Source organism: Lemur catta, chromosome 21 (assembly GCF_020740605.2).
Source record: "Lemur catta isolate mLemCat1 chromosome 21, mLemCat1.pri, whole genome shotgun sequence".
NCBI lineage: Eukaryota > Metazoa > Chordata > Mammalia > Primates > Lemuridae > Lemur > Lemur catta.
Genome location: NC_059148.1, coordinates 16,235,072 through 16,261,592, shown reverse-complemented (window position 1 = coordinate 16,261,592; position 26,521 = coordinate 16,235,072). Strand labels below are relative to the sequence as shown.

At 48.2% G+C, this 26,521-nt stretch overlaps 2 protein-coding genes and 1 long non-coding RNA gene across 5 annotated transcripts; 1 reads left to right on the top strand and 2 right to left on the bottom strand.

The window, feature by feature from the left end:
- Positions 1-5,426: 5,426 nt before the first annotated feature.
- On the bottom strand, positions 5,427-14,682 carry LOC123625850. Its single transcript, XR_006730666.1, has 4 exons — positions 14,306-14,682; positions 12,059-12,220; positions 11,590-11,650; positions 5,427-5,517 (listed from the first exon to the last, which is right to left on the bottom strand). It is a non-coding gene; the product is annotated as an uncharacterized LOC123625850 (long non-coding RNA).
- Positions 14,683-14,704: 22 nt separating this feature from the next.
- On the bottom strand, positions 14,705-22,149 carry C21H5orf52 (chromosome 21 C5orf52 homolog). Its single transcript, XM_045534479.1, has 3 exons — positions 21,574-22,149; positions 18,973-19,081; positions 14,705-15,696 (listed from the first exon to the last, which is right to left on the bottom strand). Exons 1-3 carry the CDS (start codon positions 21,834-21,836, stop codon positions 15,499-15,501), a joined length of 570 nt encoding a protein of 189 aa, XP_045390435.1. The 5' UTR covers positions 21,837-22,149; the 3' UTR covers positions 14,705-15,498.
- On the top strand, positions 21,964-26,118 carry DUSP18 (dual specificity phosphatase 18). Of its 3 annotated transcripts, none has more exons than XM_045534482.1 (2): positions 21,964-22,166; positions 25,201-26,118. In XM_045534482.1, the coding sequence occupies exon 2, from the start codon at positions 25,271-25,273 to the stop codon at positions 25,838-25,840; it is 570 nt and encodes a 189-aa protein (XP_045390438.1). In that variant the 5' UTR covers positions 21,964-22,166; positions 25,201-25,270; the 3' UTR covers positions 25,841-26,118. The 3 variants fall into 3 exon arrangements, with proteins under 3 accessions (XP_045390438.1, XP_045390437.1, XP_045390439.1); XM_045534481.1 differs by having other exon boundaries at positions 21,964-22,371; XM_045534483.1 differs by lacking the exon at positions 21,964-22,166 and adding an exon at positions 22,724-23,007.
- The last annotated feature ends 403 nt before the right edge of the window (positions 26,119-26,521 follow it).

The window sequence follows — 26,521 nt, the reverse complement described above, 5'->3', positions numbered from 1 at the left end:
GCGCCCAAGCGCAGGGGCCAGCTGGGTGGCGCTAGATAGAAGCTGAGGAAACTGCCACCCAACCCCCATGGCCGCCATTACCTGTCTGTGGGTCCTCTCTGCGGCCACGAGGAGCGGCGGCCCCAAGTCACCACCGCCTCCCCCTCCTCCACCTCTCCACCCAGCCGGCCTATGGTTCTCTAAACGAATGTAGGAAGAATTTTTGTAAACCAAGCGGTTTAATACAACAGGGAACACATCTAAAAGCAGCGTTCTTGCCTTGGACCTCCTGGTATCCCTGGTGGGCTGGTGGTCCGTGAAGCTTCCACAGTAGTTGTTGAGGTTTACCTGTCGGCGTTTTTCTGGAGAGAAAGTCCACAGTTTTCAGGGAATTTCCAAAGCAGTTTGTGACCCCAGAAAGCTTAAACATCGCTGATTTTAAAGAATGTATGGGAAGGGGAAAAGCTGATGGTTACTACAAATAGTCAGAGGTGCAAGTTGAAAAACTAGATGTTGGGCTTCTTTCTGCCCAGACCCCTCCAGCTGAGACCTCTTTGCAGACCCCCCCCCCATCTCATGACGTGTTTTACTCTCTCCTTACGCACTTATTCCTTCCTGATTTTTGCTTTCGACATGACGACCTGTGCAGGGACTGCCTCCCACATGAAGTAGTGGCTGTAAGGAAGCAGACTGGAAGGTCCTAGAAACAGGAGGTGCAGACACGCACTGAGCAGGCATCCCTGGCACTTTTGCTGGTAACTCTGAGACCCCTTCCTGGGGCACTTGTCCTTGAATGGTGGTCTTACCTGCAATTTCGCTGTAAGCTCTGGAGTGCAGAGACCTGCCCGTCTTGGTCTATACAATGGTGGCCCTTAAACTTCAGTGTGCTGAGTCACCCCAAGGAAAAGTGATCGCCTCTGGGGAGCACTGAGGGACAGCAGAATTGGGCAACTGGGAAATGGGGTGGAATGCTTGTTTTTCACCTACATTCTTTGAACCTTTTGAAGGTCTGTGTTTATGTTTCCCCCATTAAAAATTAATAATAATTGTTTAAAATCACCCAAGGAGGCTTATTAGAAATTCAGTTTTCCATCCTCATCTGTCTGATATTCTAATTCAGTAGGTCCGAGGTGGAATCTAGGAGCATGTATTTTAAGGAGTTCCTTGGGGCTTTGGATGTGGGTGGATCATGGAGCACATTTTGATGGACAGTGATGTGGAAGGAAAATCTTGGGCTTTAGGAGCCAGACTCATAAGGAAATCCCAACTCAGCCGCTCCCCAGCTATGGGCCCTTCAGCCACCCCACTGAACTTCCTCTTGCTCATCTATAAAATGAGGATAATAATACCCACCTCTCAGGTGTAATAAAATCATGGATGTGAAGCACATTTGGCACAGTAGGTGCTCAGTAAATATTCTCTAGTTATTTAACTGGAAGGTGCTCTGTGAAATGTTTGGTGAAATGAATTAAACAGAGGCCAAAGCAGAAAGAGATGAGACCAAGGCTGACGAGCTTGGGAAACAACCACCGAAATGGGCAAAGCTCAGTGCCTGCTATGTATGCATCAGATGTGTTTGCAACCTTCAAGGAGGGAAGCCGTCTAGTAAACAAATACTTAACGCTATGTTTTGTCTGCGACAATAAATAGCCCAGCCCCCTAAGATGTCAGGGCCTAAGTCATTAGTGCTGCCAGAGTAAGTGAAGAAGGAGTCACAGAAGGGACAAGGTGGCACTGAGTCTGAGGGATGAGTGGAAGGACGTTCAAGGCAAAGGAACTAGCATACACGAAGTCCCAAATTGGGAGAGAACAGCTTGTCTGGGAAACGATAAATAGCACATCACATTTGGAAGAGTAGGGCAGGAAATGGAACAGCTGAGTAGACACCACACTGCAAGGAATGTTCTTTATCCTACAGAAAGTGGGCCTCCTGAGGACAAGGGAAATTTTTTACTTTTTAAGTACCAGACCTAGCTGGGCATGGCTCACCTCTGTAATCTCAGTGATTTAGGAGGCTGAGGCGGGAGGACTGCTTGAGGCCAGGAGTTCAAGAGCGGCCTGGGCAATATAGCAAAACCCCATCTCTACAAAAAATTTTAAAACATAAAAAATTAGCTAGGCATGGTGGCACATGTCTGTAGTCCCAGCTACTTGGAAGGCTGAGGCAGAAGGATTGCTTGAGCCCAGGAGTTTGAGGCTGCAGTGAGCTACGATTGTGCCACTGCACTCCAGCCTGAGCAATAGAGCGGACAGAGACCCTGTCGCTTAAAAAACAAAAAACAAAAATAAATAAAAGACCAGATCTTTCCCCTTGGAGAAATGGCTGTCGCCAAGTCTGGTGCAGGAAATATGCAAGTTGAGCCTGCCTGGGACATTTTGTCATGCCAGAAGGTAAAGAGGCTATTCAAGACCACTGTTGTGTCAAAAGCATTCAAGAGCCAACTTAAAGGGGCTCCCACTGGCCAAAGATGGAACAATTTGAGCAAAAAGAAAAATGACTTCAATTGGGTTGAAACTATATAAAAATCCATAAACCAAACCCTCAAGTTCCTGAAGTTACAAAAAAACAAAACCAAAAAACCACCTCATCGATCATATTTGGAGGAAGTCACTACAGTTACCAATTCATTATTCCAAACATGGATAAAGGGAAAGTATTAAGTTTGTAACCTGCCTTTGTTGTACAAACTGCATCTCATAATAATCAGAGTTTATGAAGGAAAAACTTTTATAGAAGAATTGGCTAATAAATCCAGAAGGAATGATAGAATTAGGGGGAAAAAATGATCTTTTGCCAACTCCTAATGAAATACCGTAATGGATCAAGATAATGATCGTCAATAGCTACTAAGTGATGGGGTTGATGGGGAACTCCATAAGGGATCCGGCTGACAGCAGCTGAATCTACTGAGCAATCTTAGCATCACCAAAAGTATGACGACAGAACACTGTGTGCCTCCTGATGTGACCCAGTTAGGAAACACATAGCACTACCTATGATTATTTTTATACCAGACCCTCCTCCAAGAAAAAAATTAAACCTGAATCTAATCAAGCTTCTAGCTCAATCAGTATTTTAAAAGTGCAGGGGATAGAGGAATGTACTAAATGACCCAAGGAATCAATCAGTCAAATCTCCCAAACAGGAAAATCTACGTAGAAATGACCAATTTTATTCAAATAAATTCATGGCCTGGGAAAAAGATGGGAATAGAAAAAATGTTATCAATTTTAAAAAGACATATTAACCAGATGCAATGTGTGAACCTTGTTTCCTGATTAAACCAAACCAACTATAAAAAATACATTTTGGGGAAAAAGTGGGCAATACTGAGCACAGATCAGATTTTATCGACTATATTGTACCCCCCTAAAATCATATGTTAAAGCCCTAACTCCCAGTATGACTGTATTAATATTTGGAGTAAGGAAGCAATTAAGGTTAAATGAGAGTATAACGTAGGACCCTAAGCCAATAGGATTGGTGTCCTTATAAAAAGAAACACCAGAGAGTTTGCTCTCTCTCCCTTCCCACAAACGAGGACACAGCAAGGCAGCCATCTGCTAAACAGGATGAGAGCCCTCACCAGAAACTGAATAGGTGGGCACCTTGACATCGGACTTCCCAGTCCCCAGAACTGTGAAAAATAAATTTCTCTATGTCACTCAGTCTGCAGTATGCCATAACAGTCACCCCATCTATGGTACAGTCATGCAGTCATGTACAGCACAATGACATCTTGATCAACAACAGACTATGTGTACAATGGTCCCATAATATCATAATACCATATTTTTACTGTATCTTTTCTATGTTTACATATGTTTAGCCTAGGTATGCAGTAGGCTATACCAACTAGGTTTGTGCAAGTACAGCCAGTCCTAGAATAACGTCATTTCATTCAATGCCCTTTTGTTATAACATTGATGAGAAAAAATATTGATTCCCAGCTGACTTTGCATGCTCTCCCCATGTTTGTGTGGGTTTTCTCCAGATACTCCAGTTTCCTCCCACGTGCCAAAGATGTGCACATTAGGTTCACTGGCATGTCTAAATTGTCTAAACAGTCTGAGTGTGTGTGTGTGTGTGTGTGTGTGTGTGTGTGTACGTGCATCCTTGCAATGGGATGGCGCCCTGTCCAGGGTTGGCTCCTACCTTGTGCCCTGAGCTGACAGGACACGCTCTGGTCACCCAAGACCCTGAACTGAAGTAAGGTAAATAATTATCTTGCTTATTTTGATTAACCTTTTTTGATTGTGTGTATACCTCCCGTTTATTTCCATGTTCAATATTAGAAATGTTTGGGGTCTTCATTTAGAAGTTCAGTGATTTTTTTGTGACCAGAAATATGCCATAGGAGCTTAACTCTTGTTTATATCAATTATCCTATGGTAAAATTCATTTCATTATATGGCATTTTGCTGAAAGTCAAAGTTTCCAGGAACCAATTGACAACATTAAGGAAGGACTTACTGAATGCCCTATAAAGTTCACACAATGACAGAGTTGCCTAATGACTCATTTCTCTGTATTTAAGGACGAATGACTGAGTCATCCCTCAGTATACATGGGGGACTTGTTCCAGGACCCCCCCATATATCAAAATCCACAGATACTCAAGTCCTGCAGTCAGCCCTGCAGAACCCATGAACCCAGGAATATGAAGTTGGCCCTCTGTATACAAGGGTTTCCATCCATATTTGGTTGAAAATAAAATCCACATAGAAGTGGACCCGTGCAGTTAACACTCATGTTGTTTCGGAGCCAACCATTTTTTGTCATGGCAGCCCAAGCAGATTATTGCAGGGAATATTAAGAAATAATTTTTTATTTTGTTATGTGTTTAATGGTATTATGATTATGTTTTTTAAGCTTTATTTGTAGAGAGACATATACTGATGTATTTATTTATGGGTGAAATTATATAATATTTAGGATTTGCTTTAAAATAATCCAGCTTATAAAAAGAGGGTGGCAGAGCAAAAACGAAAGAAGAACGGCCAGGGGTTGATAGTGCTGAAGCTGGGTGATGGGTACGTGTGTATACATTATATTGTTTTCTCCACATTTGCATGTTTGAAAATTACTATAAAACGCTTTTGTTTTACAAATATTGGGCCTCTTATGTACATCCCCTCCCACCCTTCCAATGACCCTGTAAGGTTGGTTTCATGACCCCCATGTTTACACAACGGGAAATCAAGGCTCACAGAGCTCAAGAGGCCTGCCCGGAGGCATACCACAGGCACACGGGGAGCCAAGATTCAAACAGAAGGTCCTGTAGCTCCAAAGCCTGTTCATCTGTGTAGTAAAAGAATGCAGTCCCCAGCCCCCAGGCCCCAGATGCCTGTCCACCCGAAAGCATCCCTGCCAGGCTGCCGTGAGGGCCTTAAGAAGCTGAAAGATGACAAGTAGCAAAGGCCCCAGTGGGCTGGAAGGCTCTGGGGTAGCTGGTCCATCCTTGCTCTGCAGAGCTGTTCTCAGCCATCACTTCCACCTGAGGCCAACCCCGTGAGATGGCAGGTTCCGCTGTCCTCCTATCAAGGTGGACACCACTGTCTGGATAAGAACCCGGGTCTCCTAGCTGCCGTCCAGTATTCATTCCAAAATCCAGACAGGTTCTCTTATTGGCTTGTGGCCACAGATACAAACATAGATGCTGATTTGTGTCTCATTTTATCCAGGAAAGGTCTGGAGTGGCTAGGGCAAACCTCCCTCCACAACTGGCACTGGGAGATGTGTTAGCTAAGCGGGAGGCAGGGCAGCGTGTGGCTAACAGCACAAGTTTGGAAGGTTCAAATCCCAGGTCTGCCACTTTCTGGTGACAGGCCTGTTAGCGAGTACCTTGTAAAAAAGTTTGGCATAGGTTTCCTCCGCTATGAAATTAAGTCCATCTTAATCTGGTCCCTACGCTAAATCAGAATATGTGGCTGGAAGTTCTGTGTGGGGCATCATTATAAATAATAGAGTCGGGAGGGCTCTATTCTATACTGCCAGCATCCGACTGCAAGCCCCAGCTGATCCCAGGTATATAACTCAATTTTCTCTCTAGAGAAGTGCCTGGAGAGAAGAAATGCTACCTGCACTTTTGCAAACGAGTGTGGAGAGAGGTGGAGCAGTTACCCCACCGCCCCAGTTTTCGGGGAGTGTCTGTTTTTCAGATACTGAGTAGATAAAAAGAATATGGTGAAATATGTGCAGGGCATAAGAATAACAATACAAAACACTCCTGGGCTCACTCACCAGTTTAAGAAATAAAATCCCCCATAAAATGGCAACTAAAAGTTGCCTCTGTTCCTTTTCCCTCCTTCCCTCCACCATAACCTATTGACTTTGAGCCCAAAGCCTCCCTTTTTTTTTTTTTTTTTAAGAGACAGAGTCTCACTCTGTCACTCCAGCTAGAGTGCAGTGGTGTCATCATAGCTCACTGCAACCTCAAACTGCCGGGCTAAAGGGATCCTCCTGCCTCAGCCTCCTGAGTAGCTGAGATTACAGGCATACACCACCACACCTGGCTAATTTTTCTATTTTTTTCATAGAGACTGGGTCCTCACTCTTGCTCAGGCTGGTCTCGAACTCCTGAGCTCAAGCGATCCTCCCGCCCCGGCCTCCCAGAGTGCTAGATTACAGGTGTGAGCCACTGCGCCTGGCCAGCCCCTCCCTGTGTTCTTTCAAGCCACTGGCTCCTACCTCCTCTAAAGTCCACTAGGAGAATGTCCTTGGCAGCTGCTTCCACCCATTCATTCATTAAACCAGCCCCCGTGCTCTTTCCATATTCCAAGCACTTGCTGAAATCTCTCATTCATCAGTGATTCATCCTCAGCTAAAATTGAAACATCCACAACGTGGCACTCCAAGCCTTCTTTCCTGTTTTCTTTTTCTCTACAGCACTTGTCACTTCCTAAATGATGGGTTTATTTCTGTCTCCTCTTATGAGAATGTAAGCTGCAGGATGACAGGAATTTTTGTCAGATTTATTTCATGCTGGATCATCAGAGCCTAGAAGAGGAGTTGGCACACGATATGAACTCAATGAATATTTGTTGAATAAACTCCTTCATCTAGTTTTCCTTGCTGTTGAGGGATTAGTACTTTTTAAATCTCTATATATTTATTTCAGTGGGGTCTTAGGAATTATGGGAGGAAAACTTAGGTAGAAGTCTCAAAGTCGGCTGGGTGCGGTGGCTCACACCTGTAATCCTGGCACTCTGGGAGGCTGAGGCGAGAGGATGGCTTGAGGTCAGGAGTTCGAGACCGGCCTGAGCAAGAGCGAGACCCCGTCTCTACTGAAAACAGAAAGAAATGATCTGGGCAGCTAAAAATATATATAGAAAAAAATTAGCTGGGCATGGTGGCACATGCCTGTAGTCCCAGCTACTCGGGAGGCTGAGGCAGGAGGATCGCTTGAGCCCAGGAGTTTGAGGTTGCTGTGAGCTAGGCTGACGCCATGGCACTCTAGCCCGGGCAACACAGTGAGACTCTGTCTCAAAAAAAAAAGCAATTAGAAGTCTCAAAGTCAGTGATTTGAAATGTGTAGCAGGATCATGGACCCCTTTAAGATCATGACGAAACCCACAGCATACACAAATAGGCATACATGCTAAAGTTTTGCATAAAATTTATGAAGCCTGTAAACTCCATCTTAAGGGTGTGCTCTTAGAACACTTCTGGAAAGATGCACAGGAACAGCTAATGCGGGGGCCTCAGGAAGGTAGAGGAGGCGAGTTTTCCTTTATCATATACCCTTCGCACTTCAAATTTTATAATAGTTTGTGTGTTACAATTTTAAAGTTTTTAAAACTGTTAGTTATTTTGAAGGAACCACTGTTCTAACACCTTGGGATGATCACAGACTCATACGCCTTCAGGGGCCAGGGAGGTTAAGTGCAGCTGAGTTTAGGACCCTGGCAGTGGGGGGAGCTGTGGCTCCCTGGAGCTTGCAGACCCCCCCCCCAAAAGTGCTTAAATTCAGCACCATGGAAAAGCACAGTGTAGGGCAAATCCATGCCCTTACTGTCGGCACCAGGAGGTTAGCAGTCTCTGCTTAGTGTTAAAAACCACAGTTTTGTTTGAAAACTGATTCCTCAGTGATCGAGTATGCAAAATCTCTGAAGCAACAGGCAGGGGAAAAAACCAACTTGGAAATGACCTGAGAGCTCCAGAGAATATGGTTGGTTGTGCATGACCCAATTTTCACAAAGAAAGGGTCAGCCAGGACTCCCTGTTCCTGCTTTGTCCAGACCCTGCCTGGCAGTGGCGCCCAGTCTGATGGGAGAACTAAGGCAGGTTAGCAGACGATAATGGCACAGGTTTGAGAGATGGACAGAGTGGAGTCTAGTCCAGGAAGGGAGAGCTCACATTCTGTGAAGAAGGTGGATGAGGAGTCAGGCCCTGAAGGTGGAAATGAGGGGAGGGCTATATTCCTTGCAGCGCGAACGGTAGGATCCAAAGTTCCAAGGTAGAAAATCAAGCAGTCTCTATGGAGAAGTCAGAGAATTCATGTGATTTGGCTCATAGGAAAAAGAATGGGAAATCAGGTTAGAAATGTAAATTCCAACGGATCTGGCCCTCCCAGTCTTCTAACTTGGCTTTTGAACAAAGCTAAGGAATAATTTTTCCCTGTGACCATTTCATTCCTATGGAGCAACTGCATTCAGCCCCCTAGGATCACCTGAAGAAGGCTTGGTTGGAGCCCGGGTGACCTACCATTGCTACATGACCAGGTTCCCAATAGGTACTTGCTGACTTAGGGGTGCCACAAGGCCTTCTGAGAAATATGGATCTATCTCAGTCCAACTTCTTCCTCCTAAGGGATTAACTGAACATGAGAGAAGAGAGCAGTCCTCGAAGGCCCAGAAAGGGCATGTGTGTTGCCCAGGATCTCAGAGCAAATCAAAGAGTCTTAGAAGCTGAACCCCTACCTCTAGATTCTTATTCTGGGGCTCATTCCCTAGCACCAGGCTGCCTCTTGGGACATACCTGTCAACTCCAAGTACAGCACAACAATTACAATTGCCAACACAACCCTCTTCCCATTGACCCCACAAGATGTCAGGCCTCGGGCCAGGTTCTTGTCTAGCTTGCTGGGCTCTCAGAGGAATCCTGTGAGGTGAGTACTACAATTATTCCCAGTTTCCAGATAAGGAAGAGGAAGATCCAAGGGGCAAAATGACTCCCTTGTGGGAGGCAGAGCTGAGATTCCAGCTCAGAGCCATTTAACTGCAGAGGCCACGCACATCAGAGAAAGAGGTCACTGCAGCAGTGACACACACAGCCCTTAAGGCTTATGGGCAGCATTTCCAGTGGCCAAAGGGTTGCATGAGGCAAATGCTGCTCAGATTCTCCCTGTAACGCCCAAAGGAGGCGTCCTGCCTTCAGCTGGGAGGCACCAGACACCAACAGCCAGGGTTTTCATCTGACTTCTTTTTTTTTCCCTAGAGACTGCTCCAACATAAGCTCCTGGACAGCAGGGTGGCTCACGCCTGTAATCCTAACACTCTGGGAGGCCAAGGTGGGAGAATTGCTTGAGGTCCAGAGTTCAGCCTGAGCAAGAGCGAGACCCCATCTCTACTAAAAATATAAAAAATTAGCCAGGCACACTGGTGCACACCTGTAGTTCCAGCTGCTCAGGAGGCTGAGGCAGGAGGATCGCTTCAGCCTAGGAGTTTGAGATTGCTGTGAACTAGGCTGACGCCACAGTGCTCCTCTCTAGCCTGGGCAACAGAGCGAGATTCTGTCTCATAAATAAATAAATAAATGCTACAGGAGGGCAGAGGATTTGAGTCTGTTCTGTTCAATAATGGTTTCCAGCATTCACAAGAGTACCTGGTACATATGAAAAGCTGGATGAAGTGGAAGGTTAGTCTGCTTAGCCGTAGGGAGATCTTAGAAAGACTATCACACAAAGCTTCCAGGTACTTCCAGCAGCTGGGAGACCTAACTTGACCCAGTGGGGATATGCACTTGAATGACTGAGACTTGGTGACAGAACCTTCGGAAATGATCCTGGATGTGCCCACTGGCTTAGGAATCCCACTGAGACTCATTTGGCAAAGTGATAAACACATTAGTGAAGTAAAACTCTCCCTCAATCATCACGCTGTATAAGCCTGGATTTCTGGCTTTGCTCAGATTTGCTCCCGTCCACTCAGCAGGTATTTATGAGGCATCATATGTGCAAGCTCTGTGCCACATCTCAGGACCTGCGCGATGGAAGTGCAGAGACCACCCACAAGCTCCCTGCCCTTGAACTGCTGGTGGGAGAACTGAAGCCCAGAGAGAGGCTACTGGGGCACGCAGATCCCTGTCCAAGGCCTGCCCCTTTCGAAGTCAGCAGCTGGACCAGGCTCTGAATTGTAAGAGCCAGGATAACACTTCCTGACTCAACAAGTTGCTGGGCTGGGATGTGTCCCTGCCTCTTGTTCCTGCTAGGGGTCCCCAGGAAGTAAATGACTTGGCCTCCCTCCCAGACCCAGGCATTGAGCCTTCGAGCAGAGCCCAGCCGAACATGTAAGCACAAGCGTCTGCTGACCCCTTGTGGTCACTAAGGGATCTGCCCTGGCCCAGCTGGCAGAGCCTCAGGTGCACGTCTGTAACGTTCTGGCCTGGTGACCTCACTTCTCAAAGTGCTTTTCCACCACTCACCTCGTGGGGTCCTCCCTACAATCCTGGGAGGTGAGGAGAGCTGGGATTCCCATTCCCACTTTACAAATGAGTGGCAGTATCCTGGGATCCTGTCCCAAATCCACCACTAATTCCTTATCTGACCTTGGCAAGTCACCTCCCCACTCGCAGCTTCTGTTACCCATCCGTAAAATACAAGACAGCTCTATGGTCTCTTCCAGCTCCCCAACTCTCAGAGTGGAGAGGTGACTTGCCCAGGATCAGGGTGAATGTGGGCAGAGGCACTCCCAGTCTGCAGGTCACCCCACTTGCCCACACGGATCAGGAAAAGCCAGAGGTATCACAGCAAACAAGAAAACCAGTTCCTCCACCTTCGTGTTCTGATTGTGTTGAAGGGCCACGTGGGTGGATGGATGGATGGATGAGGCAGATATGTAAGAACTTTAGGATCGCTCAGCAGCAACTGGAGCAGCTACTTGCCTCCCCCGACCCCTTTGATTCCAGCTGTCTCAGCCTTTGGTGGGGCTGCTCTGGGTCCACCAAGTTCTGAATCTTTCAAGTTCTGAAGACGCTGCCCCTGCCTGGCAGCCTGGAGCTGGAGGTGAGAGGAAAGAGAACATCCTAGGCCTCCTTCCTGCTGTATGACTGATCACCATGATCAACAGCTACAGCCCTGGGAGGAGAGTCACAGCCCAGGGACCATGAACAGGAGGCTCCAAACACGGGCATCCCTCACAGAGCAGTTCCTTTGGCGAAGAATGGCTGAAAATAAGCTCTGTGTTCACACTGAGACTGAGGATCACTGGGGTGGCAGGCTGGCACGGAAAGAGCTTGCCCCATGCATCTCATGGCCTGGTTCAAATCTAGTGACTCTGAGCGAGTTCCTTAACCTTTTCGTGACTTGGTTTTCTCATCTGTAAGATGGGTGTGATGCCTGACAAGTATTGTATTGAGGAATGAATGAGATAAGATATAAAATGGCTTACGTGTTATAGGTGCTAAGTAAACAGAATTTCTCTTCCTTTTGTTCCAGTTCATGGAGAACTTCTGGAAAGAGAAGGAATAAGTTCCACTGTCCAGCAAGGTTTTTAAACTGGGAATTTTTTCCAAGTACTCTAAAGTAGTGAGGTGCATTTGGTGGTGGTGGAGGAAGGAATGAAATGTATTTTCAGCAGAAAATGAAGGTATACTCAAAAATACTTGCTCTCTCTAAATGAGAGTACCATTCATCTGTCCCCTACATCATCGTAGGTCTTCAGACACAAGGGATATTCTGCAACGCTGTCCCAGTGGCAAAGCTGAGATCATCTTTTCACAGCTCCTGGGTAGCGGTCGGGACTCCTGTTTCCCATCCTTCCACTTCTTGGGTGAGCATCTCCCTAACCCTATCTCCCAAACAGCTTAGCCATCCCCAAACGGGTGACAAGTTCTTCTGTCACCTGGGAGAAGACATACTTGAGTTTGAGTCCAGTTCTGCTGTGAACCAGGTGAGCTCAGGCAACTGACATTCCAGCGGAGGCTCCCACAGTACCACCTGCGAAGTCATGGAACTGAGAATGCAGCTGGGTTTTGCTCTGTGTTCCAGAGGTCTCCAGCTCCCAGGCATTCCATTTCTACCTGGAGTGATAAGGACAAGAAGCTTATAACATGCTTAGGAGTTGGGCTTCAGAGTGAGACGGACTTTGGGTTTGACTTTGTCACTCACTAGCTGTCCAACCTTGGGCAGGATTCTTACTCTCTGAACCTCACTTTCTCTTCCATAAAATGGGGCTAATAAAATTACCTACTTTTGTTGTTGGAAGGATTCGATGAGATCATGTTTGAAAAGAGCTGAGGCTTGTGCCTGGCACCCTGAGCGCTCAATAAATGTTAATATGCTAATGGTTTTGATTACTGGAACAGGCTTCCAGGTAAGATTGCATTTGAACTGAGTCCCACGTATGTGTGTATATTCCCTGGACTAGAGAATCTGAGTCTCTCCTTAGTTTCAAGATTCCATTTCTCCCACAGTATCTTCCCATCCAACACCCCTCCATTCTTCCTTAATTTTTCTTCCTTTCAATCTTCTTCTTCCCTCCCAATTACTAAGTGGCCTCTGAAGAATTGCATTGTTTCTTGTCCCCTGCTTAAATGCAGTATCCTCTAGTTTTTAATGAAAAATGGGACTCCTAAGTCCACCCAATCAAAGGCCAAGTTAGGGGCTTATAAAGTGACTCACTGGGTTGACATCCCAACTCCTCCCACCCAGGAGTCCACTCCACACCCAGAGGTCCCACATGGGGACACAAAGACCTTCAGCCAAGGCTAGCCATCCAGGGGAGAAAGGTGCATTGTGGCTGGAGGCTGGACTGAGGTAAGGCTCAGAGAGGCTGCATTAGATGAGATCTAGGAGGTAAAAAGTTCCTGGGGACAGTTTAGAGAAAAAAGGGGATGGGGCTGCTCTGCAGGCCCCCTGAAGATTCCAGGAAGATTCCCAAAGCCTTTCTTCTCTCCAGGTACAATGCCAAAGGAAAAGGGACTTGTTGACATAAAGTAAGAATAAATGCTCCTTTACTTACCATGGGGTTACAGCCCAATGAACCCATCATAAGCTGAAAATATGAAGTCAAAAATGCATTTAACACACCTAACCTATTGAACATCGTAGCTTAGCCTAGCCTACCTTAAACATGTAAACAGAACCCTTACATTAACCTATAGTTGGGCAAAATCATCTAACACAAAGCCTCTTTTATAATAAAGTGGTGAATATCTCATGCAATTTACTGAATACTGAAAGTGAAAATCAGAGTGGCTGTACAGGCACTTGAAGTACAGTGTTTACTGAATGCCTGTCGCTTTCATACCATTGCAAAGTCGAAAAATCCTAAGTCGATCCATCATAAATCAGGGACTTATTTTTGTTTGTTTGTTTGTTTTTGAGACAGAGTCGTCCTCTCTTGCCCAGTCTAGAGTGCAGTGGCATCATCATAGCTGACTATAACCTCAAACTCATAGGTTTAAGCAATCCTCTTGTCTCAGCCTCCCGAATAGCTAGGACTATGGGTGCGAACCACCACACCCAGCTAATTTTTCTATTTTTTGTAGAGACCGGATCTCACTATGTTGCTCAGGCTGTTCTCGAACTCCTGGCCTCAGACAAGCCTCCCACCTGGGCCTACCAAAGTGCTAGGATTACAGGGACCGTTTTTACATCAAATATAAGAAATACACCAAAATGCTAGCAGTGGTTGATCTAAAAGAAGAGACTATATTTTTTGATCTTTTTGTTTTTTGTAAATGTGGTCATATTGCTTGTATAATAATACAAATATTCAAATTAATTTATTCTAATCAGCTGTGCTCAGCCAAGGAAATAGACAAGTACCTAGAAAAAGATTGTTTTGTCTCCCTCTGAAAAGTAGCAGGCGGCAGTCCTCAAAGGAAGACCATAAAGGGTGAAAATAAAAACATCATAAACATCTGCCTCCCCACCCATGACCCAGGCCCCTCTGGGCTCAGGGCTTGCTGAGATCCAGTTCAAAGGAAAGGCTGCCAAATGGTGCCAGGCAGCAGTGCTGAAGGAAGTAAGGAGAGGGGGGAGGGGGGAGGGAAGTGGGAGGAGGGAGACCAGGGGTAAGAGGGAGGAGGGAGGAGGTAGAGGAGGGAGGAGGAATCCCAGGAAGGAATTCCAAGAGCCACCAAGAGGACCAAGGCCCTTACCTAGCAGCTGTGATGATGCAGAATGACCACTTCACCAGAGTCGGGATACCTGGTTTAATTCTCTGCCACTAACTTGCTGCATGACCTTGAGCAAGTCAGGCCACCTCCCTGGGCCTCAGTTTCCTCATCTGTAAAATGAGGAGACTCAGTTAACTTTAAAAAATATGTACCTTACTCTGTGCACTGTCCTGACGCTGTAATTCGAAGAGAAATAAGATAGTCATTTATTCAAAAAACACAGAGTGACTACCCCATTTACTGGGCATTGTGGTTACAGAGATGAGTAAGTCCGCATCACTGCCATCAAGACACGCACAACTTGATCAGAGAGACAGTGTGCAAACAAGTCATGGCCAACCAAAGACTCAGTGCAGAGACAGAGGAGTGGACAGGGTCGGACCTGAGACAGAAGGTCGGGAAATGCTCTGCAGGGAATGGCATTGAGATAAGGCTTGAAGGATGAAAAGAGTCGGTGAGAGCCCTGGGGAGCTGAAGAGGCATTCGAGACAGGGGTCTTCATGTGTAAAGGCCCAATCTGGGCGCTCTCGGGGTCTAGTCGGGACAACAGGCAGGACAGGGAGTTGGGACCAGCAAGGCTAGAAGGCAACTGGAGCCATGGTGATGAAAGCCATTGGGAATGATGGGCCCTGGACCGAGCACTTTACATCCTCATGCCAGATCTTGGAGGCAGGTTCCCTTACTGTCACCTCATTCTTTCAGCTAAGGAAACAGAGGCTCAGAGAGGTTACAAGGTCACACAGCTGATGGGTGGCAGAAATAGCACTTAAGCCAGGTCTGTCTGATGCCCCACCCTGACCTCTTTACCACTGGAATGCTAGGCAGCGGCATTCCTGGGCCCTTCCCATCTAAGGTACCACGGTCCTAGCACACCTGGCCTGGCACGTCACCTCAGACCTATGGACACGAAAAGGTCAATGTTTGCCTTAACCATAGAAGCTGGCTTGGTTCAGTCTTTTCTACCCGAGCACCTAGGAGACTACCAGGATCTTTTTCACCAGAACAGAGGGGGCGGGTGGGGCAGGGAACATTAGGATTGCTGAGGGGTTTTTTTGTGCTCCGCTGTCCGCTGGTCGCGGTTTATTGTTCTCCGATGGTGTAGGCTGGCTAGTTTCTGCTTCTCCCCCTGCTCAGACTGGCATCACTGTGGCCCTGGGGCAGATCATCCTGCAGGACTAGGGTGGCTGCTTTTTCTTGCGAGACTGGGGTTTCCGCAGGGTCTGGTACATGCGGTTCTCATCCAAGTACTGCTGGATGTTCATGGATTCCCGTTTCCAGCGCCCCAGCTTTCTGAGCTGGTCCATCATGAACTTTTTTTTCAGGTGATCGTACAAGTGGTTCATCTTTTTCTTGGTCTTGTCTGAAGCTCTTATCTTACAAAAAAAAAAAACAGAAGTGCGGTTAGGATAAAGAAGCCACTTCAGAGCAAGTGGGGCATCTGTACTGCTGACATGGGGGTGGAAAATGTGCCAGCTGGACCCAATATTCATTCTATAAACACCCTAACTCACAGGGAGCCTCAGTTTCCCCATTTGTAAAAAGTGGGCATTAAGTAGATAACCCCTATGGCACCTTATGGCAGTCTGTACTTAGCAGCCTTTGACCTAAACATCTCTATTTGAAGACCAGTCAGAAGGAGATGGGGGATGGGGGGAGGGTACATCTTGTTTTTCCCTCGTCTGTAACCCCTGTCATCCTGTCCCTATTAATCATTTGGTGCTTCCCACATATTTTCTGTGACGCTCCCTGTATCACATTGAATTCTACTTATTTCTATTACATAACTTCTGTCTTGTCTCCAAGACTGTAAGGTCTGTCTTGTCTGTAATAAGACATAGGCACATCCTATGTCTTATCCATTCACTTATTTATTCCAATGAGCTATCAATGGGAAGGGATGCTAAGAAAAATCAGCCACAGGTCTTCGCAGTAACTAAAATGCAATCGGGAGAGGTGAGACACATGCCCAGATATTTATAAGCAAGGCAGAAAGTGACACACCCCCTTAAAAAGAAAAGAAAAAAAAAAAAGCACCGAGTGCAAAGAAGGGAGACATCAAGAAAAGCTTCATGGAGGGGTTGGCATATAAATTGGGGTTGGGTTTTGAAGAATGGGGAGGTTTGGGGCATACAGAAACAGAATCCAGTGGGAGCTGACATTTTTAACAAGTTCTCCAGGGGCTTGAGATAAGCACTAACGTTATCTGAAGACCTAGCACAAGGTTAAGCAAAGTTCTTCATAAAGGCCAATGCTGACATGATTATCTGACATAAGGAGTTAAAGGGGAAAGGTGGGTGACAGAAAATATGGGCACTAAATGACATAGTTCACATCAGTGTTCTCCAAACCTGGCTGAGCGCCAGAAAACATTTCAGTTGCTTGATAAAAATACAGACCCAGGGATTCTAGCTTAGTAGGGCTTGAATGGGGGCCAGGAATCTATATTTTTATCATATATCGGAGATAATTCTGATTGAGCCACGAGAAGTGGCTACTTACATACCATTATCTAGCATATCCCATTGCAGCAGGCTTTTTAAGCCTCTGAGCTGGTGATTTCACCTTGAGCATAACTCTTACCATAGATCAGGGTTTCTCAACCTCGACACTATGGACATTTTGGGCTGGCCAATTCTTTGAGGTGGGGGCTGTCCTGCACATTGTAGTTTCTTTAGCAGCTCTCCCGGCCTCTACCTACTACATGCTAGTAGCAGCACCCTCTTCCCACTTGTGATAACCAAAAATGTTTCCAGACAATGCCAATGTCCCCTGAGGGGCAAAACTGCTTGAGAAACATGGCCACAGATGAAGGGATAGCGGCCATCATCCACTGTCCTTAGAGCATGTTCAGGGAAGTCCCCAGACACTAGATTCTAGCTGTCCCCACTGAAGTCACCAAAGCTGCCTCTTCCCCTAACATGAGCCCTTTTTTGGGGGGTGGGGAGACAGAAACACTGCCACATTGTCACTGAGGGCCTCGAATCCACCGAGTTCCTACAAGCCAGGTTCTCAGCTAGTCACTGGGTCCATAAACATGGAGAAGACAGTCTCTGTCCTTCAGGGAAAATGTCCTGCTCATTGGTCAGTCAGACCCAGGTTTGGAACTCTGCACTGATTCACTGCGTGATCTTAGTGAAGTTAGTCTCTCTCTCTCTCTCTCTGAGTCTCAGAGAACTATTTAATGGGGGTAATAATATATAATGCATCAAACACATAAAGGCTCAATACAGCTTTAAAAGGAAGGTTGTGGATGGCTAAAAGATGGTGCAGCCCTCTGGTACACATGAGGCCAACTCAGAAGTTTCCAATTCCGGTATTTCAGAGATCCTCACTCCACTTGCAAGAGGTACAACATTCCCACTGGTTATCGGTCCCCATCCCATCCTGGGTCACTCAGAACATCCCCACACCACCTGGCCACAATGACTGAAGCAAGGATGAGTCCATGACCCAACTGGGGCCAACTGGAGTCGTCCTCCAGGATTTGTCAAACAACAGCAGAAGTACTCCATTTCCTGTGTGGTCAACAGGCCAGGGTTTCCTGTGGCCTTGCTCCCCAGGGACAGCCAGCCTGAGGATGATGCCAACACTCAGAACGCAGCAGACAAAGGAGACAGGGAATGTGGAAGACATGCACACATCCCCTGGCCTCTGTCATCCCAAATGTTGGCGACCTTGCCCTATCCATCCTTGATTCTGTAAACCAGTCATTCGCTATTTTGCTGGGACTAGTTCAAGTTCAGTTTATATCACCTGCAACGGAGGGGGTCTTAATAGATCCTGCTGTACAAATGAGAAAACAGAGCCTGGAGGAAGTGTGATTCACCCAGGATCACACAAAACCGGCCTGCCCGTCTATTTCCACTATACCACACCAGCGGCAGTGCAACACAGGGAGAAACACCCAAGTCTCTGTTCTTTTGGTCTCTGTGGCCCTCAAGAGGATCCGGCACCACTCTTAAGGCTCCCCAACTCTTCAATGTCAGAATCCCATGGGCTCATCTAGATTTGACCCTGAACATGGAGGGAAGCTCAACAGAGTCAAGAAGGGAGCAGTAGCTCAACTCTGGGCTGCCGGCTCTGCTTGAAGAAATGAGGACGTTTTGGAGTCCATCTTGTTCACGTGTCTCTTCCTAGTGCCCAACACAGTGCCTGTCCCAAGCAGGCCCTAAAGACAGGTTTAATGAATTAATCAATCAGGGTCCCTTGGGAGCTTAAGAAGAGACTCAGTTCTCATCTGGAAAATGGGGATAGTTCCAGAAGGAAAAAAACCAACAAGAGAGCCTTGATGCCAATTCAGGCTCTAGGACCCCAGACTTTGTATGGGAGAGAGTAAGAATATGTTCGTGGATTCCCTACATAGAGAGATAATGTGCTTTGAGAAAAAAATGCCACAAGGCCCAGGAGACATGGAGTCTTTCTCCCTGGCTCCCTCAGCCCAGGAACAGCTATGACACCTTGTTAGTAACCCCAGGTATTAATATTAATTGCCTCCTCTGTGAAATTGGGCCTGTCTTAGAGCACTCTGGTGACTTCCTATCACCTCTCTGATCTGTGATCCCTTCCCCCTGCCAGAGTATGGGGAGAACAAAACGAATAAGGGTCCAGCCACTAACATCCTCCAATGCAAAAGCTTGTGGCTACTTTACCTCCATCTCATAGAGTCGTTGTGCACTGCGGTTGTCATGAATAATCACCCGAGATAATCGGCTCTTGCGTAAATATTTGTTCACTCCTGCTTCAGTGGAATTCATTAAGCTGGAGGGGAGAGAGGGAGGTGGTACAGGTTACAGATGCCTGGGGCCAGGGCAAAGGCCAGGGCCTGATTTGATGGGGTCCTGGGGGAGTGGCTGAGGCTTCCCCAGCTTTCTTAGGACAAGCACAGCTCTGTCCTAATTTTCAGAGGAGCAAGGGAGTAACTATAGGTTTCTTCTTATGGAAAAAGTGTGCTATAGGGGTATTTCTTGGATGCTGAGAAGAAAAGCATCCTGGGAAGGATGTAGAGGGCCTAGAGAAGTCCACAAAAGAAGTATCAACAGGGACTCAGGAGCAATCATCTTAAAGAGAAAATACAGGATGAGATGAGAGGTGGGATCTTAGCAGAGAGGAGTAAAAAGTTGTAGGGTAGAGTTCAGAGAGATCAATTTGTGAGGGGTTGAGGTTGGGGGCACTTGCTCTAGAGCCTAGACCTAAGGGGGATCTGGGGCGGGGGGGGCAGATCAGAGCAGGGAAAAATGAAAATGAAGAGTATGGACAGAGGTTAGGCTGGTTAATAGGGAAATTCTAAGGGAAAAGTTTAGAAAAGTGAGGGAAGTTTGGGGAGAATGGCAGTTTCAGGAGACTCTGGAAGGTGAGAAGTGGAAGATGGGATAGGATGTGGGAGTAAAATGAAGCCAGGTATTCCAGGTAAAAATAGAACAATTTGGCCAAAATGAGAAATTGGTCAAAGATGGATATTCCAGGTACTGAATTTTCACTTTTTGATAATTTGGTTACACCATGAAGTGGTTTTACAAATATATATACCTTTAAATGTTTTTGCCCACTTAAAAATAATTGTTTATATTTTCTTTCTAAAATTTGAATACTAAAGGTACAATAGGGAAAGAATTGAATAAATTTTGGTATGTCATAAAATAAAATACATGTAATTATGTACAAAACAGACATCTGTAGTGTACTAAATGTGGGGGGAAAACATGACTAAAAAGTGAACTTTTTGTGATGTATTTTTTAAAAAACTATAAGCATATTGTAACACACATCTATGAGTGGATCTGGAACAATATACACCAAAATGTTAAGTGATTACCTCTGGCCACTCATTTAGCTTGTCTGTCTTGTTTGATTTTTCTTTAAGTATATGCTACCTTTATCACTGGGACCAAAAAAGACAATTTTTAAAAGATAAAACATTTTGAAAGACTAGAGTTTTCTAATTCATTTCAGCCCATTTGAAACCATAGCTTTGTGAATCAATGTTTTTATATTTACAAACTATCAATAGTATGAACAATCAAACATCCCAATCTCCCATTTACATATTTTTGATTTCGATGCACTGCAACAACATCATAAGCATGAGCTGATGGAAAAGGCTGAATTAGAGGTCAGGATGCTCACACAAAAGTCCTCCAGATCCTGTTTTTTAGTTGTTTTTTTTTAAAAGGGCCGGGCACAGTGGCTCATGCCTGTAATCCTAGCACTCTGGGAGGCCGAGGCGGGTGGATTGTTTGAGCTCAGGAGTTTGAGACCAGCCTGAGCAAGAGCGAGACCCTGTCTCTACTAAAAATGGAAAGAAATTAGCTGGACAACTAAAAATATACATAGAAAAAATTAGCAGGGCATGGTGGCACATGCCTGTAGTCCCAGCTACTCGGGAGGCTGAGGCAGGAGGATTGCTTGAGCCCAGGAGTTTGAGGTTGCTGTGAGCTAGGCTGACGCCACGGCACTCTAGCCCAGGCAACAGAGACTCTGTCTGAAAAATAAATAAATAAATAAAATAAAAACTAAAAGTAAATTTTAAAAAAAGACCTGAAATATTTAAAGACACATAAAACAGGCTTCGTCCACTCAGTGGTGCACGAAATTTACCAACGCTGGAAAGGCGGGGGGCGGGGGGGGCAATGACTGGAAACATTCCCTTTCAAGTATTAGATCATGGTCATTTTGAACGAAACTGCCTTCCACCGCAAGTCCCCGTGGGAGCCTGCGAAAACGCTAGAGGAGGGTTCTGGAATGGAAGGCGACAGGCGGAACTGGGGTTTGTGAGGACTGGGTCTAGGCAGAGGGAACTGGAGGCTTTTCCAGGGCCACTGGGAACACAGAGGCTAAGGAGAGGGGTGCGGGGCCGTCCGAGCCTGGGCTTCGCCTTGCTCTAAGGAGGTTCAGGGCTCACCCCAAAGGGCCCTGGGGCCACACGCTGTCAGCCTGGAGGACTGAAGGGCTGGGACCAATGCGGAGGAAATGTGGGTTGGTGACGGGCAGTCCAGCTTCTCCCAGGAGTCCGGGCTGAGGGCGTTCGGGCTCCTGGGGGTCCGAAGAGCTGGACTGGGAAGGAGCCTGGGGCCGGAGGCTGTGACAAGTCCAGACTCCCCCGGGGTCTAAAAAAGGACCGCGCTCCGAGGGACCAGGGTCTCCAGGAGGGCCAGAACCGGGGTCCGCCTGAGGGAGGGAGCTCGGGTCTGACAGAGTCCGGGCTCCTTAGGGGTCCGAGGGTCCGACGAACGCTCCGGGCACCCGGGCCGCACCTGAAGAGCACCGGCGACGGCGCGGCCCTGGGCCGCAAGAAGCAGATCTGCGGACGGTCTGCGACGACGTCTTGGCTTCCGAGCCTATCGCGCGGGAAGAAGTTCGAGCTCTGGGTGGCGTACGAACTGCCGCTCGCCGGGGCGGCGCACCCCAAATCCGTGGACGGGCGCAGGTCCCATGTGACCGAGGGCCTACTCGGCTGTGCTATCCGGCCTTCCACGCACGAGGACGGCTGGCAAACGGGAGCCGCGTTGCCAGCCATGCTCAACCCGCGCGCGCGGACGCGGAGTGAGTCCCGGGGCGGACGCCTTGACCTGAGAGCGGCGCGTTGCCCGGGAGACGGGCGAGGGGGCGGGACTTGGGGGCAGGGCGTGCGCGCCAAGCCGCGGAAGCTGCGGACGCGGAGGGATTGTCCCTCGGCGGCCACCGTGGAGCGACTCGGCGCGTTGCCGTGGAGACGGGTTGGGCGGGATGGAGCGGGGTGCTGCGCGCTGAGCCGATCCTGCTTCTCCACGAGGACTGCTGTGGCCCCGGCGGGATCGCGGGGCAGGTAACCAGATGAGCTGGAGCGGAGCTGCGCCGGGGCGCGGAGGTGAGGTCAGAATTTGTCCGAAGACCTGGTACGGGCGATTCCTTCCTGCGGAGAGGAACCGTTGCCATGGGACCGAGAGCGCTGGCCCGGCGGCGAGGGTGGCCCCGGGATCGTGACTGGTCTACCCTCTCGCGAAGACCCTCTCCTGAGGCTTCGCGGCGCGGCTGCTGCCTGAACTGACCTGCCCGCCCTCCTGCGGGGAGAGGTAAGGCCTTTGGGTCTTGACACCGAGCAGGCGAAGAAGCCTGTTCCAATGCCAGCTCCCCAGGAAACCTACCCGGCCCACCCCTGCGAGTGGCGCCGCGCTCCCGTCAGCCCGGGGACTTTGTTCCACGTGTTTAACCTCGTATTTAACGAACATCCCGAGGTGCCGGCCGACCTTTCCCCGCACATAAAGAGCCGGAAACACCGGCTTTCGGGCTTTGCTTTGTGATCCCGAGCAAGTCCCTTTTTCTCTGTGCCTCTTTCCTCTGTAAAATGGAGGTATTAACTCTAGACTCTTGTGTGATTAAGTTGCTTTGAAGATCGAACCAAACGGGGAAGGCAAAGCCTTCATTCATAGGCTGTAAAGTGGTGAAACAGCCCGAGTTGCTATTTCTCCACCTCCCTCCCCCTGAGGCTAAACGTTCTTCAGATCTCTTGTCGTTTCTTCTGGCGATCTTTGTGACCCGCTGGCCCAGGGCCTGGAATTAATCCCTTTACTCTTCATTCCCACAATGCCTTGCATTTTAACTTCCCCAACAACAGCAAGAATAGTTCTTTTTAGAGCGTGCACACTCCAGGGTCTGCGAGAAACGCTTTACCTGAATCATCTCATATAGTCTTCAAACATCCTTGTAAGGTAGGCACTGTTATATGTTTTCCAGTTCTTGCGGTGTCTGTAATTGCCTGCGTAATGTCTGGCTCTCCCGCTAGACTTTGAGCTCCCTGAGAAAAGAGACCGTATATGACTGTCTCATACATTTCCGTGTCTCCAACACTTCACACAGTGCCTGATAAGTATTTCTTGACTAACATGAAAATGACTCTCCTCCCAGCACTCACCCTCAAAAGCAGTGTCTCTTCTGCAAATTTTTGTCTTGTGATGAAGAGCACATTCCTCTAATCCTGTCATGCACTGGGTACTGGTTTGGGGACCCCTCAGTCGACTTGTCTATGGGTTTTCTGATGAGGAGGATCCAGAACATTCCTTAGCATTTAGGCTTCCACCTGGGTTTTGGAGCCTTTTTCCTTGCCCCTCATATCACCTTTAAAACAAACCAGCCCCATCTGCCCTTCCTGGGATGAGCCTGATGCACTTGACCCCGGGGCACTGGCAGGTAGGATTTGCCTATGCAGCTTTTGTCCTTCTCTCCAGCAGTCTAGGAAGCAACCCCACCCCCACCAAGCCTCTCCCTGAAATTTTAGAGAAACTTAGCCAGAGAACTCATCCTTTCCAGAACACTTCTCAGTTAGAAGTTAGAGTCATAGGTATTGGAGTCATTCGACAAATATTTGTCAAGCACCTACTTGTGGGGACAAGGAGCTTGGCACTGGTGGGTGATAGACCGGGAGTAAAGATGGATACCGTCACATCCCTAAAGGGCTCACAGTGTCCTGGGAGACAGACATTAATCAAATGATCGGACAGATCAAGGCACAAGCACATCTTCAGTGTTAGGAAAGAGAGAACATAGAGCTAAGAAAGCCTAGAGCAGGGAATTGATCATGCATGTGGGAGGGGTATGCTCCCAGGAGGTTTCCCTTGGAGTGGCCTTTGGGCTTAGATCCCAAGGAGGCTCCTCACACTTCTGCAGTCCTCTGCTGAATGGAACAGATCAGGATCTGATAGGTTCAAGAAAACAGGGTTCTGGGCTGAGAGAGCAGCAGCAGAGGCAAAGGCCCCTCGCCAGAGAGGACAAGATGTCCCTACGGAACAGTAAGTGGCTTAGTCTAGCAGAGACCCTTCAAGACATGGGGAAGGCTAATAGGAGGCTAGAGAGATGGGCAGGAGCCAGGCCACAGATGGCCTTGGTAGCCAAGCTAAGGAGCTCCATCTTGTCCTGACAGTGGGCAATCAGTGAAATATATTAAGCAGGGAAATGGAACTTTGGTGCCTCATTGTAGGCATGTTATTTCTGAAGCTTTGTTCAAGACTGGGAAAATGAGGGGCCCGAGATTTCTTAGGAGAAGGCAGGGGTCCACCCTCCTTGGGATGCATGCCGCAGTCCTGCAGTAGGCAGGGTGGTGCACGTGTGTCTAGTCTTCCTGAGGCCCCGCTGCCTCTCTGTGCTTGTTCCTGGGGTTGCTGTGGTCCCTGCTATGATGACCTCCAGGAAGCTTGCAGCCACTCCCTGCCCGAGGCCCTCTCCTGAGACAAGGTGCAGGAGCATGTTTAACAATTTAGGGCTTTGTTATTTGACATCAGTTTCAAATGGGCACATCCTTGTCTCTTCAAAGACATTGTTCTTGGAGGAGGGGACCTGGAACCCTGCCCACTCTTATACCAACTCCGTCCACTGACAGTGGGCTCAAGGTTCCATGTCACTGGCTCAGAGTCTTGGGATTTGGGCATGAAGTCAGAAGACTGAGGAGGAAGACTGTGCAAGTGGTTCCCACTCGGAGGGGCTGAAAGGAAGGAGAAAATTTGGGAGAGGGGAGACGAGGTCTCTGTAGGCCTAGATGGAGAATCAGGCCAGGACATAGCTGAGGGACACAAGACACCGGCCCAGCTAGAAATGTGGAGCCCCTTAAGGGAAGCCTGGAGTGCCAGGCTCAGGGACCTGCCCTTTGTCCTGTTGGGCAGTGCACATTAGACCACGTGAGAAGCATGCTGAAAATGCAGATTCCTGCTCCTCACCCCGGCGGTCTGGCTCAGTGGGTTTGGGGAGGGGCCTGGGTATCTGTATTTTTAGTGCATTCTCTGGGGAATTCTGCTGTGATGGTCAGAGGACCACCTTGGGGAATCCTAGAGGCTCATCCACCCATTTCCCAGAAATCCCTTGGGGTTGCCTCCTGCGCTCCTGCCCTCTGAACACCCTCTCCTTCCCTGCAGTTTTCCGTGGACACAGCCTAGCAGAAAGCTGCAGCCCTCATGCCTCGCTGACTGCTGACCCACCGCCTTGATGACAGCACCCCCGTTGTGTGCCTTCCCGATTCAGTTCCGGCAGCCCTCAGTCAGCGGCCTGTCACAGATCACCGGGAGCCTGTACATCAGCAATGGCGCGGCCGCCAACAACAAGCTCATGCTGTCCAGCAACCAGATCACCACAGTCATCAACGTCTCTGTGGAAGTGGCGAACACCTTATACGAGGATATCCAGTATGTGCACGTGCCTGTGGCTGACATGCCCATCTCGCGTCTCTGCGATTTCTTTGACCCGATCGCCGACCACATTCACAGTGTGGAAATGAACCAGGGCCGCACGCTGCTGCACTGCGCCGCTGGTGTGAGCCGCTCGGCCGCCCTGTGCCTGGCCTACCTCATGAAATACCATGCCATGTCCCTCCTGGATGCCCACACGTGGACCAAGTCATGCCGGCCCATCATCCGGCCCAACAACGGCTTTTGGGAGCAGCTCATCCACTATGAGTTCCAACTGTTTGGCAAGAACACCGTGCACATGGTCAACTCCCCAATGGGAATGATACCTGACATCTATGAGAAGGAAGTCCGTTCGATGATTCCCCTGTGAGCCATCTTGCTGGCCCCTGCACTGGGGACAGAGGTACAGATCTGTTGCGGATCATATGCCAAGATCCAAACTTGAACATTCTACTTTGGTTGATACAGAAAAACACAGATGATGCCTTTTATGAGGGCAAGAAAAAACAGTTGCTATAGATTTTAACCTTATAATCCATATCTTTGCCAGGCGTGAGACACCACACTCACACTCATGCCTGTAATCCCTGCACTTTGGGAGGCTGAAGCAGGAGGATTTCTTGAGGCCAGGAGTTCGAGACCAGCCTGGGCAACACAGCAAGACCTCGTCTCTCCCCCTGCAAAAAAAAAAAAGAATAAAAAAAAAAGAATCCATATCTTTAAAGATTAAACTCACTAATTGTGAGATGGAGAAAATAAGTTTTCCACCCTGTGAGTGGCAGGCCATGGCTGCTGGCCGAGGGCTAGGATGAGGCAGGTGGTGCCCAGGACAAAGAGACCAGCACCCAATGCATATGGCTGGCCTGGGGTCCTGCAGCCCTCCCCTAGACTGACTAACCTAGGAATGAGTCTGCCACGATCCCACCTCATTCTTTCAAAGCCAAAGCTGGAGCCTTAAGCATCATGGCACCTCGTGTGCGTCTCACAGTCAGTGTCAATCTATTGGATAAGTGGCCTTCACGCGGTGCTCCGAGAGTCCTGGGGGTCCCAG

Coding starts and splice junctions, on each gene's coding strand:
- DUSP18 (XM_045534482.1), top strand. CDS start 25,271: ATGACAGCACCCCCGTTGTGTGCCTTCCCGATTCAGTTCCGGCAGCCC.
- C21H5orf52 (XM_045534479.1), bottom strand. CDS start 21,836: ATGGCTGGCAACGCGGCTCCCGTTTGCCAGCCGTCCTCGTGCGTGGAA. Junction 19,082..21,573: donor CCGTCGCCGGTGCTCTTCAG/GTGCGGCCCGGG, acceptor TCTCCCCTCCAG/CTTAATGAATTCCACTGAAG. Junction 15,697..18,972: donor AACGACTCTATGAGATGGAG/GTAAAGTAGCCA, acceptor TTTTTTTGTAAG/ATAAGAGCTTCAGACAAGAC.